Here is a 15,079-nt window from a genome sequence, read left to right as displayed (position 1 = left end):
CTTTGAGAACATTTATATTTGACCTCTTTATTAACCAAGTTTGTTTGACCTGCTGTATGAGTGTGTGTGTGTGTGTGTGTTTGAAAGCATCAAGGGAAAACAGTCCTTTCCTTTTTCCTCCATCCCCAATTTGTGCAGCACAGCCCAGGGTTTCAATGAAAGCATCCCCTCTAGTGGGGTTACATTCATGGACACTCCTTTTGTCTCTGAATTCCTCACTTTCATTACTTATATTATTATTATTATTATTTTGTTTTATGACACAGTTTGATAGGCACTGGGGTTACCCCCCCCCCAATTTCACTCTCATTACTTATAAAACACAAAGCAGTCTTTACTTTAAATAACCCAGGAAAATATTACTGTGTCTTTTCTTTCTTTCTTTTTTTGTTAGCAAAGACACTTTATTGCTAGCTCAAGCTAGGGTCCATGTCTCATCCATCACAGTGGAGTCTTGACAAGGACCTATTATTCCGTTTTTTAACCCATTTCTGTTGTACGTACAGTCACAGGCCTCAGTTTCTAATATCCTGCCTTTCCAAGATTTCCAAATAAAATTACACACAAAGGATTTTAAAGGGCAGAGAAGCTGTTTTTCTTTCTCTATTCTTTGGTTCCCAGAGGCTGAATGGCATTCGGTGGCTGGGGCGTGCACCATGGGCCAGTCTTGCCTACCTTGTTGACATGTGGAGATTCTGGCCCTCTGGCTCACCCTTTGTATCACTGGCCTTAGTTTTCCGGTTTAAAATCAATGTTGGGAAACAATTGAGCCTTAAGAAATTAAAGCCAATGATTGAATGTTCACTAATGTTTTGGATACTATGTTAAGTGTTTCATACCTATTAGTTAACTATTTAATTCTCCAAATGATCCCATGGGGATGGGCCCTTTGGACCATTATGGTCACCACTCAGATAATATAACAATGAAAGAACAGACACGTACAACAGGATGGTTGCTCCTAAACCAGGATCCAAACACAGGACAGATTTCAGACATGAAGCTCTCAGTCAGGCAGCCTCCTTTTGAGGTCAGTTCTCTCTCCCAGCCTCCTTCCCCATAAATATTGTTTATTTTCGGAGTGGCTACTCTATGTCAACCACGCTGCTAAAATATGCTAAAGTGCTATACTGGAAATGAACGGAGAAAGGGCCACAGAGATGGCATGGTTTCTATGCATGTGGGGTTATTTTTCCTTTCCTTCACTTTATGTAGTTAGATTACATGGGTTCAGTTTTCATCTCAGTTTGAAAAACATTTTTTAAGATGGTCTTCAATGTTACAGAATAAATAATGGAACCCTGAAACAAAGATATATCAAAATAGCTTCGATTCAAATTCATATCTAACCTCCAGAACACAGTATGAATCTTTTTTAGTAATCAGATCAAGAGAGTATGGCTTTATCTTTTCATTTAGAAAAAAAACTAAATGTTTTCTCTGGCCTCTGCACAAGAGACCATAAAATTCCTTAAACCCACCAATTTAAGTACTTCCCCAAATCACTTCTACTAATACTTAAGACACATCCATTCCTTATTCTGTTTTCAGATTGGTCAGCATTAACACTGGAGAGACAATGGTCTCCCACTCCACTTTTGCAATAGTTCTCTGTTGCATGTGACAGGGAGTTACTCTTTCAAACCAGTCCTGTCATCAAGCCCACTGTAAGTTACAAGCTATACTGTTGCCTTGCAGGTACTTTCTGATTTTTAATAAATCTAGACTGAAGATAGTTCTATTTTTCACAATAAAGTTTTCTGGTACATGTAGGATTTAACTAAATACAGATGCTATTACTCCACTCATTCAACATAAATAACTACCGTATTCTCAGGCACCAGACTGGAACTATAAAGGTATTTTGGTTTGGCAGAGGATTCACAAGGAGATAAAAAATCAACTTTTTCAATGAAGTAACCGATGATGCTCAGAAAACTGGAGGCAGTTTCTAGGTTAAAGAATTGAAAGTCAAGAGCAAGAATAGTCTTGACTTCTGAAGAGGATACCTCTTAGAAGGTTATCCTAATTGGTATTGACAATTTAAATATGAGAAACATACATTCTAATATGTTTCTGTAAGGTGTGAAGTTTCACAGAGTATCACCCTAAGATGGGTGTAGATGAGTGGTAACAAAATGAGAGAACTTGCAGGTTTCCTATCAAAATAACTTTATCTCCACCTCCTGATTTTCTGGGGGGGAGGTGGGAAACAAAACAAAAACAGAGAGACACAAACATATAGGTGGTGTTTCATAATGATGATTAAAGAGACAAAAAATGTGCAATATCTTGTTAGAGCTGTGAACACCTCATGGTAGTTTAGTAAAGAATCCTAACATTTACACAATTGCAGTAAATGTCCCATACAGCATTACAATTGCTTTTCAAATCAAGAAGCCACGTGTCCTGCATAAGACACAAAATGTTCCTGGACAGAGGTAAGGGGTGGTGGGCTGAATTCAAGCTGCCCAAGAGTCAAACAGTGCATCTTAGCGCTGGGCTGATGGGAGCCAGGACAACCAATACTGCCTGGTCACAAAACTAATCAGAAGGAATTCTCTCGACTTGGAACTTAGTTTATGGAATCACGGGATGGGGGATCATTTATTAAACCTGCCATTGAACTCCTTGATGAACTCAGCTGTGATTTTATGTTATTAAGGTTTAAAACTTAAGCAACTTCTGTTTTGGTTGAGGGAGAAAGGTGCTTTTTTTTTTTTTTTTAGATGTTCTTTCTACTTACTAACCCGAAGAGGTTTTTTTTGTTGTTGTTGTTTTTTCTTCCAGTAGCTGATAAAATATATGATGCACAAGGAATTTTGGTAGCTTTTCAGGAACTGCTGCGCCCAAGCAGATTTACAAAGGCCCAATAATCGGACCGCGACATACTTTCCAAGGTGCGTTTTCGTCTATAATCTCATTGTGGGTCTTGCTGGTTGTTTACCAACGTCGAGGCAGCACCTGAAACGGCTGTTTTTACAAGTCCGTTAAAAAGTTAATTTGGGCTTGTTTGGCTTTTTTCCCCCCCTCCGGTTTGCCATTTCCCACCCCCTTTCTCCCGGCTTTTACCAGTACAGACCTGCCTGGGGGGATTTTGTCCTCCGAGGGCAAAACTATTTTCTCTTCTGGAAATAAGTTGACGTCAACTGGGAGCTGTTTTGGGTTGCTTTGTTTCCCGGAGCGTCCAACCCTGTACACCGCCTCCGGCAAACTGCAAGCAATTCAAAGCAGCTCGCCCAGCAGGGAGGGGAACTGCCGGCAGTGGACCGGGTGGGCTGCGCCGCCTGCAGAAGTGGGAAGGCCGCCGGCAGCTGCTGTGCTCACCACCCAGAGCGTGGGCCTTGGCACCCTACCCGGCCCTGCCCGGCCCGGCCCGGCCCAAAGCGCAGCCGGAGCTGCGGGTGCAGCAAGACTCCCCGGCTCTCTCTCGGAGTTCCCAATGTGAGCCGCTGGGAAGCAATTCCCTAGCCGCTGACTTGCCCAACACCCATCTAGATTCTCAACACCAAGACAGAGCAGCCAGGGCCCGTCCTTGGAAAAAGGGCTAACTTCCCGCCCCCGGAAATAGCCAAGTGTGATCGGTGTCTGGATCCCGGTGTGCAATCAACTTAGCGGCTCACTATCCTAGGTTCGGCGAAACAAACGCAACTTTCTGTGTTTTTCTCGGGCAGGTGAGGGGAGCAGTGCAGCAGTGAATAAAGCCAGACATCCCTCTGGCCACACCTTAGGCACAATTCCCGAGGAGCACAACCTCCAGGTTCCTTGCGGGCCATGAAAGTCTCCAGGGAGAGCAAGGACACTGACAGGCCAGGTGCGCGCGTTTGTTCCCCCACAAGCCGCAGGGGCCCAAAACCTGGCGCGGCTGTCCCGACACTGCGGGACGTCCAGGGCCCGTGAGCCACCGAAGGGCGAGTAGCACTCACCAGGGAAAAAGACACCAGTCCCACTTAAATGTCCGGAAACCTCATATTCCTTTCTCTCAAAAAAAAAAAAAAATTTAAGTTGCAAATATGTGGATTTGTTTGTCTTGGTGCATAAAATAACTTGCCCCCAAAGCAGAGCGGGTGGGCAGGGAAAGGGGGGCCGAGCAGTTGCCCCCGGCTTTCGTAGCCCAATTACAGAGAATTCGGATTTGGAGGCAAATTCGAGTGCGTAATGAAGGAACACACAAAGCTGCCTCCTAGGAGAGCCGTCCTGGCCTGGGACGAGCTGTTGCGACCTGACTCCGTTGGTGCCCCTCACTCCTGAGGACTCGGAGCTGACCAGCTCAATCTGGTGGCACGAGCGGGAAGTAAGGATGTGATCAGAGATCAGAGTACGCTCCAGAGGTGGCCGGGACCTTGCCACCCAAGAATAGCCCAGGTCCCCTGGAAGCTCTTGGGGCGCTGCCTTTGGCCCAGGAGAACAGGCAGGCGGCGACGTGAGGACGCGCCTGGAGCCTGGGACGTGCCAGGGGCGGGCGTTGGGCTGGAAGTGGGACAGTGTCTCCTATGGGAAAGCGGGACGGGGCGAGCTCTTTGGCTGCCTTTCCAGTTTCCGAGGTGCCGCCCCCGCGCGCCAGAGGCAGCGCAGCCCGGGGGGGTTGGGAGTGGGGGGAACGAATGCCTGGCGGTTGGCAAACTTGAAGGGAGAACACTCCCGGGATCCGCGCTGCCGGGATTCGAGCAGGGGCGGCCGAGACCCAAGTGTCCCCTGTTCCGTCCGCCCAGCAAATAGGGCCTGGCACTGCGTCGGCTCCAGCCCAGTGCGGCGCCTCGCCCGAGGGAGTTGTCTGGCCCCTCCCAGACCCGGAGGGCGGCGGCTGGAGCGGGTGGGGAGGGGTCCCTGGGATCCCGAGCGCCACTACCCGTGTCTCCCCTCTCCATCACCCCCGCCCCTCCCAGCCTCTTCTCTTGCGCTCCTTCCCCGGGCCGGCTGGACCGGCGCGGACTTGCCCCAGACCTACGGGGAGCGCCCCAGGTCTTTAATGACAGCTTAAAAGTGGCAGTTGGAAAAGTGGAGAGAGATGAGGCTGACGTGGGGCGTGTTTCCCTCCTTTGCAAGAGTCGGAAAGCGAGCTGGGAGCCGCGCGCCTGGCCCCAGGCGCCCGCGCCTCGCCGCCAGCAAGTAGGTGGGGGAGCGGCCGCCGCCAGCCCAGTCCCGCTCCCAAGCCTCGCCCGCTGCGCCCTGGCCGCGGGCGCCGGGAGGGTGCGGGGCCTCCCGTGCCTCCTCCACCCTACTCATTAACCTGCCAGCTCCGCTCCGCTCTGGGCAGCCCCACACTCGGGCTTCTCCCTGCAGCACCCGCGGCCGCCCCGAACCCCCGGCTCCGGGGGGCAATGAGGGGGCGGCAGAGGGGGCGCCGCGCCTCGGGCATTACTTAGAGAAGCCAGCGCGCCCCGCCCTCCCGCCGGCCCACCCTCGCTCCTGCCCGGGCCCGCGCGCCTCGCCGCGCCGCGCAGCCAGAGGGTAAGTTGGGAGGGTTTCGCCCCCACCGACAGCTTTCCCTCCCCTTCTTCCTTCTTCTTCTTTTCCCCCCCACCCAAAGTTTTATTAGAATTGGGGAGCTGGATGGAGGGGGGGAGGAGGGAAGTCCGGCCGGCCAGTGTCCCGGGCACTCTCCCGGCCTAACGGAGCCCCCAGCGCCCCTGCCCTGCATCCCCCGCGCGCCGCTGCCCCTCCGGAGCCGCACTCGGGAAGGACAATTGGAGCGCGGCTCCTTTAAGAGCCTAGCTTTGCCTCCCGGTAGCTGAAGGTCATTAAACACAAAAGCTCTCAGCGCTGCGGTCCAATATAGCGCATGCGCCCTGCCCGAGGACTGGCAGAGAGACGGCAATATGGCGAGAATGCCTGGCAGCGGGGACTGTAACACCAGCGCGGGCGGTGGCGCGGCCGCAGCCGCCGCGGCCGCCGAGAACAATGGGGAGCGGGGCGAGGGGGAGCGCGGCGCGGGGACCCGCGGCCGCCGTCACGGCCGCCCGCACTACTGCAGCGCGGGCGAGGAGGAGGAAGAGGAGGAGGAGGAGGAGGACGAGATCCAGGAGGTGCAGATAACGGGGGACGAGGAGGAGGAGGAGGAGGACGGAGGTGGGGGGCTGGAGGAGGACGAGGAGGAGGAGGAAGAGGAGGAGGAGGAGGAGATGGGGCTGGACTGGGACGAACCCCTGGAACCCGTGGACTCGGCCGGGGAAGAGCTGGAGCCCGAGCCGGTCCATACGATCAATATGGACCGGAGCGCCGCGCTGGAGCCCGAGGCGCCTCCACGGCTGCTGGCGCCCAGGGCGCGCAGCGGGCCGCCCGGGGACGGCGCCGAGGTGGACCCCGACGTGCTGCAGCGGCCCGAGCGGGCCCGGCTGAGCGAGAACACCCGGCTGGCCACCCGCTACGCCGTGCGCATCTTCCGGGAGTACCTGAGCGAGAAGGCGCAGAGCCCGGACTTCGAGACCATGGACAAGGGGGCGCTGTGCCGCGTGCTGCGCTCCTTCTATGCCGAGGCCCGCTCCAAGAGCGGCCAGCTCTACAGCAAGTCGTCGCTCATCAGCATCCGCAGCTCCCTCAACCGCTACCTCAACGAGCCCCCGTACTGCCGCACGCTCGACCTCACCAAGGACCCGGAGCTGCGCAGCGCCAACCTGACGCTGGCCGCGGTCATCCGCAAGCTAGAGGAGCAGGGCGCGGGCCCCGTGGTGCAGAAGCAAGCCATCACGCGCGCCGACCTGCGCAAGCTCTACACCTCCAGCGTCTTTAGCACCGGCACGCCCTTCGGGCTGCTCAACAAGGTCTGGTTTGAGACGTGCATGTACTTTTGCACGCGCGGCCGCGAGAACCAGCGCGAGCTGGAGGAGGACTCGTTCGGGCTGGCCATGGACGAGGACGGCCGCAAGTTCGTCTACTTCAAGTCCCTCGGGCCCTACCACAAGTCGCGCTCGTCCTCGTGGAGCAAGAAGCGCGCGGAGAGCAGCGACGAGGAGAACTTGCCCCGCATGTACGAGACGGGCACAGAGTTCTGTCCCTATGCCAGCTTCGTCAAGTACCTCTCCAAGCGCAACCCCCTGTGCAAGGCTTTCTTCCAGCGGCCGCGGGACCACTGCAGCGAGGGTGACGTGACCTGGTACGAGAACAAAGCCATCGGCAAGAACCTGCTGGGCACCAGGATGCAAATGCTGTCCAAGGCGGCCAAGCTCTCCAAGACGTACACCAACCATTGCATCGGCGCCGTGTCCATCGCCACTCTCAACAGCATCGCAGGCATAGGCACCAAGCTGGGCTCGCCCGCCCCGCAGGGCTGCTACGCGGAGTCTCTGAACGGGGCGGCCCGACACCCCTCCCACCCCCACCACCACCCCTCCACACACCCCTCCCACCACTCCCGCCCCCAGCCGCCCGCGTTGGGGAACTCTTACCTCCTCTCCAAGGACAGCCAGGTCGGGCCCGACGACGTGAAACCGGAGGCTACACCCAAGCGCGCGCTGTACGAGTCTGTGTTCGGGCCGGGGGACCTCTGCGGGCCCTCGTCCCCCAAAAGACTGTGCGTCCGCCCCTCGGAGCCTGTGGATGCGGTGGTGGTGGTTTCCGTGAAACACGACCCCCTGCCTCTTCTTCCAGAAGCCAATGGGCACAGAAGCACCAATTCTCCCACAATAGTTGCACCTGCTATTGTTTCCCCCACCCAGGTAACCAAACCAAACCCTATGCATGACCTGCTCTGTCTGGGATCCCCTCGGGACGAACTCTGGTGCCCAAACAGGATTTGGGCTAGGGGAGAGAAGTTTTTCTAAAGTAGCCTGTGTGCCAAATTGGAGTTGGTGGTGCTCTTAGAAGCTTTAGCTAGGTGCGTTTGGGGGACCCCTGAGACCTAGCCTTGCAAGATTGTGGAAGGGAGGGCGTGCGGCTTCAGGAACCACTGCTAAGCTTGAAAAGAAAACAGAAAAAAGCTCTGTTCTCGGAGCAAAAAGAGTAGCCGCGCTCCTGCTGCGTTCTCTGCATTGGCTGCCTGAGCTTTTAAGGCAAGGAAGAGCAGGAATCCTGAAACGGTATCAGGAGGAAGTAGTTGGCTTTAATTCAATCCCAGAGATTGGTCGAAGTAGCTGTTAGAATACTGTTACTACATAGTTAGCAAAAGTTAGCAAGGCAGACAAACCACTTACAGGTTATTAACAAGAAAACACTAGTCCCAACTTCTGTGACTTTCTCTTTCCTTTGCTTGTTTTCTTTCTCCCTTCCTTCTTGCTTCACTTCCTTCCTCCCTCCCTTCCTTCCTTCCTTCCTTCTTTTTCTTTCTTTCTCCATTCCTTCCTCTCCCCCCCCTTTTTTTTAAAGGGACCGGTGTAGAGATGGGCCAGCCTGGCAGCTGAGTGCTGGCTCATACTGTACCTTTGTAGTCAGACACAAAGTGACACTTGGGGTGGGGCTTCCCTGCTGGTTAACATTGCTCAGATGTGCAGGCTGTGAGCACTGCACGTTCCATTCCATCCCTCTCCTCTTGGAGCTCTCCACCTAGGGGACGTGTGAACTCTTACAATGAGTGACAAGAATATGGGACTGAGTATGCTCCTGTAGAAGGCAAGGCAGCATGGGTACAGAAGTTCATCTCTGGGAGCTGGGAGGTCTGTAAACCCCGAACTGAATGAAGTCAAAGCAGTACTGCATTTTAGGTCAAGATGAGGGCCCCAGTTGTTCAATGCATCTTTGCTCATTATTTGTCCTAGAGGACTCTATTCATGTTATTAAAGTCGTATTTCTTCTCCCGACACCGTTTCTGTGAGCTAGAAACTGGAAGTCCTTGGGGATCTGGTTCTTTTAGGCAGGCGGGGTGGCTACCGGAGGCTTTATGGCTTTGCCTTCCCTGCTGCTCAGGAGAAGTAAGAATTCTGACTGTCAGTGTAGAGGTGTCTGATCCAGCCCTTTGGGAACAAGTCAGCTCTCTGCCTTTTCCCAAGTGGCAATTCAAGTTCCAGACAGGCTGACTGTTTCCAAGGGTTAGCAGCAGCTGGACAAGCCTTTAGGCCAACTGAGTGGGGGGCTGTAGCAAAGTCAGCCCTTTGAAATGCACAAGCCCTGGGTAGGTGCTGTGTCTTTCTGTACTTCTAAAGTGCTTAGGATATTCCTGACAGTCTCTGAAGTTGTTTAGAACGTGAAGGCTGCAAAAGACAATTTGGATTTGCTTTTTCTTTGAAAGCAAATAGAAATACTCAACGTTCTTCTGATAAGGTGAAGATCTTTAAAATGCCGTGGTTTGGAGCAGCACCTGGTTTAGAGTTAAACCTCCAAAAGTTTCTTAAAGCATAGAGCTGCTTAGAGTAATAATGGATAGGTTTGTATATCCGCACCTGTCTGCTGGCATCTTCACACCAGTGTCAGAACCATAACCTAAAGATCCACAGAGGCTGAGGCACTTTTGTTACACTGGTTTTGCTTTGTTCTATGAAATACAGTCCTTCTGTTGCAATCTTTTTATTTACTTGAGTGAGATAAATCAATTGTATGAAGCTGTCGACTGAGTGTTTATTGGTTTTGAGTTATTGTAAGGTAGTTTGTCACTTAAATGTACTTTTGAGTGTCCATATCTGGCTCAGAAGATTATTGTAACTCTCAGACTTGGTCTTGGTTGTAAGAATTTTTTTAGTTATACACTACAAAAAGTTGTTCTCTTTTCATGTATTTAATAGCTTTTCATTTGTGTTCATTTTTTGCACATCAACAGTTAAGATATTTAAGGAACTCTTTTAACTAGTAACTTCTGTAGAACTCTGTGAAGTCTTTGAAATCTAAGTATGAAAGGAATGTTTAGTTGAAGCAGAAAGCTGATATTAAACTTTTTGTCCTATATTTATTAAAGTCACCGTGCCGACTGAAGTCCAGGGCATTTCCTGAGAACTAATGACTGGCTGGGGCTACTGGCCTGTGGCTTCACTTGGGTCATCAACTCTTCTGGCTGGTCATTAAAGTGCCAGGAAGTGCCCTGTGTCTCAGCTCGATTCCTTATTACTTCCTTATAAACACGGATCCTTAGCCATAATATATATAGATCTGACCTCATCTAGTGTGTTGCCCAAATCCTCCTACTGAGCACACGGCCACAGACTTCTTCCTAACAGAGAGATGACACACTGGTGTTTTTGTTGTGCGAAGTATGCAGAGTTTCTCCAGAGATGGAGGCCTCGCTACTTTTTATTTGAGGCTGTTAATAAGTGTATCATTTATGGGACGTGTTGAAAAATGAATGCACCAGAGAATTAACAGATTATGAACTTTAGATTGTTGCTCATGTGAAATATCTGACTTTGGGTTGGGGAGGAAGGTTTGTGATGCTGTGATTCTCTTGAATGGCTGTGTTAAAAGGAGAGGAAAGTTTGAGTTCTGTTTTTCCTCTTGTGGCTGCTGTGATCTGAGATGAGCCGTTCTTAGTACCGATTGCTAGTCTGAACTCCATCTAACAAAGTTTAATACTGTGTCTTTTGTCTTTTGGCTGCTCTCTTTGCGTGGAAATATAGCATTTTTCCTGCCTTAGAGAACGGTGCGTCAGCGTTGATGGATGCTAGAGATTTTAATCGTGTGATCATTCACCAAGGAAAAAAATAATAATAGAATTTTAGATTCTGCAGGTCGTGGTTTTGTTGCTAAAGTATGGGAGACCATGTCTTTTTCAGTCCCACACTGATATGTGAAAATTACCTCACTACAAAACATATGAGCACTTGCAAATTTATGGTACAGGTGGATACTGTTTATTTCTGTTTGTGGAAACATTCTGGGGTGTTTGTCCTCAGTGTGGGCAAGGGTCGGTCTATGAGGTTTCGCGGCCGGGTCAGAGGAGGCCAGGCAGGTGCACACAGTGGTTTGATTAGTTACAGAGACTGCCAGTTTTTATTCATTCAAGGATTGCTGTGGGAAGGGGACTGTTTGATCTAGGAGAGAGCCAGTGTTTTATGTGTTACTGAAGTAATTGCTGAAGTCCTATGTTGAATTTGGAAATCAGGGCAGGAAAGATGCAATTGTCCCCCACAAAGATGGACTCACACTATTCTGAACATGAAAGGGACAGAGTAATTATTTCAAGCCATCTTTGCCATGCTTACATAGAGCTGTCAGGATTAACAGTCTTGTTTCAGAGAAGTGTTTTCCCCAGTATTTAAAAATTGTTTGTGGCTACTTTCCTTTTTGCGGTGATAAGAATGTTTGCAGTCCTGGCGTGGAAAATGCGAATTGGTGGAGGAACTAAAGGTCTCGCATATAAACACGTGACTTTCTTCATTAGTTCCAGAAATGGTTACTGAGCACCTGATATTCTGGCTTCTGCACCAGGAATCTAAAATAATCACTTTTCACCTGGCAAGTAAAGTTCCCTTGATAAGTTTTGGTCTTTCTACATATTTAAGTAAAATCAGAATACAGAAAAGTAAAGGGCGACACATTCAATACTTGGCAGCATTTGGGGAAGGAAATCTCCACTTTATATTTTCTGTTAAGCACCCTTACACATATTGATAGTGGGTGAATTGTACATTAGTAGAAAGCTATGTCAAATGTCAGTATATTATTAAAGCAGATAAGTGAACAGAAATAGAAGTATTTGGTGCCAAGAAAGGTTGTGGATCCCAGTCATAACACTTAAATCTTTGCATCGCTCTGAGTTTCAGATCTGGCTCGCCAAGCAACGGCCACCTCTCTGTGTCTAAGTAGCTTCCCTACAGTCACTAGCAGTCGTTTTAGGGGCTAATTGTCAAGGAGAACCCTTGGGTGGGTTTTTTTTGCCCTGGCCTTCTTAGCCCATGAAAATCCCCACTAATAAAAAGCTGGTTTTTATTATGTTACCTTTTAATATCCTTTTTTAAAAATTGTGTTTAATTTTATTTGAAAGGCACAGTGAGAGAGAGACAAAGAATTTTTTTTTAGATTTTTTAAGAATTACTTTTGTAAAGGCAGGTCAGATTTATATAGCGAGGAGGAAAGACACAGAGAAAGATTTTTCCGTCAGCCTGGTTCACTTCCCAAGTTGTTGCAATGGCCAGAGCTGAGCCCATCTGAAATCAGGAGCCAGGAACTTCTTCCAGGTTTCCCATGCAAGTGCAGGATCCCAAGGCTTTGGCCATCATATCCTGCCTTCTGAGATATATTAGAAGGAAGCTGGATTGGAAGCAGAATAGCTAGGACATAAACTTGCGCTCACATATGGGATACTGGCTTTGCAGGCAGTGGCTTAACCCATTGTGCCCAAACATTGGCTCACTGGGTTTTTATTTCTAGGACTTCTTTTCCTTCTCGTGGTACAGCATTCACTGCATTGTAGTTTTTAGACAATACAAAAACTTCCCTGGGGAATTTACGAAAGAGGTAGAGTGGTGTTAATAAACTGGTAAAATATTAATTGACCTTGATGATCAGAAACAAAAGGAAATGTTGCTTGAGGATCCAGAGCACTGCCCCGGCACACTTACCGAATGCTTCTGGTGTTCTAAGATGATGCGTTCAATTCAGGCATCATTACTTGAACATCTTTCTGCTTCTAAGGGCTGCAGACAGGACAGGGGGCAGGCAGTCCTTGTCCTCCGTAGGGCTTTGCAGAGGATGTAGAAATAAAGTTGAAGTCATTCTCCGCTGAATTCATGAGGGTAAGAGAGGGAGCAGGTGAGCTCTTCCTGTGTTAGGGTCAGTGAACCTCTTTGGGATTTCCAGGATTAGTACAGTGTTGAGACTTGATGACATAGGGTGGCTTTTGCATCTGTAGAAATTAATGAGCAATTAAGCCCTTTGAGATGCATCATTACAGCAAAAGCTGTTCCTGAGATTAGCACTGAGTGTGAGATTGTAGAACCTGATGCCGACGACCACACCCACGAGTGGGGCAGGATGCTGAACCTTGTGAAGTGTGCTTTAGGTTTTCAGTCCTTCTCCCACTCCTGGTCAACACTTTCTTCACAGTCATACTCCCTTCCTGCTAACCCTTTCAACCTGATGGAGCTTGTTCTTACTGTCTTAATAAGCACATACAATATCTATGTGTGTATGTCTATACATGCCAACAAGTTTTCTCTAGTGTGCCCGTGTTTTCTGCCTGTCCAGGTCAGTGGAAGCATCCTTTTTTTCAGGAGGCCCTTCTGTGTGGCTCAGTGACTTTGGTTGATTCCAATCCTATGGGATGCAAGGTCAGGTGAGGATGGGGCAGGCCTCCCATGATGATGAGGCTTTTCCTGGAGTCCCAGAGAAAGAGGAGCCCCAGGATGACCTTGAAGGGGACGGTGGGGGATGGGCCACAGCAGCAGCCCAGTCTGCCCCACTCCCCCAGATCATGCTCCGCTACCAACTCTCCCAGCCCCATCTGTACCTGTACTTGGAGCTGGTGTCATTACAGCACAGCCAGCACTCCCCGCCTCTCCTCCCCCAACCCTGCCCTGGCCTAGGATAGGGGAGTATCTGGCCTCATTCTTACTTTGACTTACAGCTTTCCCTTGGAAGCAAAGCTTTTGATCAGGCCTGGGAGGAAGCGGGTAGGAATGTACCACCTGAAGGGGCTGACAGATTTAAGGCAGCGTGAGGTGGGAGAAAAGGGTAGGGGTGCAGAAAGGAATGCCCAAGAGTGACAAAGACAAATGTCGCTGCTTTGGTGAACAACTCAGCTGCCATGTTTAAGTGTCAGGGCTAATTTGAATGCTGAGAATCCCTGATTTCTGGTTTTCCTTCCTGCCCCTCGTCTGTATTAATCCCATTCATATCAGCGTTTCCCATTCAGTTCCCAGTCATTTTCTCTCATCGTGGCAAAAAAGGAATATTGTTTGTTACAGCAGTTACTGTTTTACCACATGCCAGAGATCAAATTCATTAGGTACCTTTTAGGTGCTTTAAAACTCCGATTTAATGTGCGTAGATTTCCTTACCTTCCAAAGTATTTGTAGGCAATGTCTTCATATATAATTACACATAGACACACACAAACATAAGCTTGATGTTTAGAAGCAGCTCCCTTGTTACTACAGTCTGAGAAATAAGTGTGTCGCCATGGATCTGGGGGGTTCTAACACCTCAGTGTGCTTCTGGGATGTAGTTGGAGGACCCTAACTTAGAGAACAACAGCTAGCGATGTGAAATACTTCCAGCAACCCTGTTATGATGGGTCAGAGAGTAGACCAGTAGCCCCGATCCAGGCAGAAGGAAGTGTGAAATGCTGGGCTGCAGGCGGCCGAGACACCCCCGAGGCATTGATTATAGAATCTGAGTGTATATTGTCCGTATCTGCTCACTGTGGAATGCAGTCGAATCACTGATCATAACCAGGGCATGCTGAAGGCCTCGTATAGTCTGCCCACTGACTGCACCTGTGTTACTTGGAGGTTTACTGGAAAAGCAGAAAGTTGTCCCTCTGTCCACCCCACCACACTCCCTGCCCAAATTGGCACCTGGGGCTCCACCAGACTCTAAGGCAGTTGATGTGTGGTGAACAACTGGAGGAACCCTGGTCTGCGGCCCCGTGATTCATCCTCAGTATAATTCTTCCAAGATTTCTGGTTGTTACTTCCATCTCAGAAAGCGGGAAATTAAGGTGAATTGATGCTGCCGTACCCTGTGTAAGGCTGAACAGCTGGTGGTAAATAACTAAGCTGGAATATAAACTCAAGCAGAGCTAGTGCCACAGTCTGTACTTTCAAATTCATCTCTGTGGATTCCAAAATTCTTAACAGCTAATACGGAGAAGATTCTAGAAGATTAAACCACATGGTTACCTTAGTTGCTTTCCCAGCATAACCAGAGAGGAGAGCACTTGTTAAAACATTGCAAAACAGGGCCTGGCGCCATGGCCTAGTGGCTAAAGTCCTTGTCTTGAATGCGCCTTGATCCCATATGGGCGCCGATTCTAATCCTAGCAGCCCTGCTTCCCATCCAGCTCCCTGCTTGTGGCCTGGGAAAGCAGTTGAGGACGGCCCAAAGCCTTGGGACCTTGCACTGGTGTGGGAGACCCGGAGGAGGCTCCAGGCTCCTGGCTTCAGATTGGCTCATCTCTAGCCATTGTGACCGCTTGGAGAGTGAATCATCGGATGGAAGATCTTCCTCTTTGTCTCTCCTCCTCTCTGTATATCTAATTTTGCAATAAAAATAAATAAAT

The 15,079-nt window shown here is 49.7% G+C and overlaps 1 protein-coding gene across 4 annotated transcripts in view; it reads left to right on the top strand.

Annotated features, from left to right (window-relative positions):
• The window catches only part of KCTD1 (potassium channel tetramerization domain containing 1), a 210,072-nt gene that overhangs the window by 87,886 nt on the left and 107,107 nt on the right, over nucleotides 1–15,079 (top strand). Inside the window, exon 1 of one of the 4 annotated variants that reach the window (XM_058676916.1) lies at nucleotides 5,515–7,655. The exons of 2 other annotated variants lie outside the window; for them this stretch is intronic. In XM_058676916.1, coding sequence (XP_058532899.1) covers nucleotides 5,820–7,655 — 1,836 coding nt within the window. In that variant the 5' untranslated portion in view covers nucleotides 5,515–5,819. Of the gene's footprint in view, nucleotides 1–5,514; nucleotides 7,656–15,079 lie in introns of those variants that run through there. One more of the 4 variants, XM_058676917.1, reaches the window with a different exon arrangement.

The sequence above is a fragment of the Ochotona princeps genome, chromosome 18 (assembly GCF_030435755.1).
Source record: "Ochotona princeps isolate mOchPri1 chromosome 18, mOchPri1.hap1, whole genome shotgun sequence".
Lineage (NCBI taxonomy): Eukaryota > Metazoa > Chordata > Mammalia > Lagomorpha > Ochotonidae > Ochotona > Ochotona princeps.
Note: the sequence above shows the minus strand (reverse complement) of the source record. Positions and strands in the feature narration are given on the sequence as shown.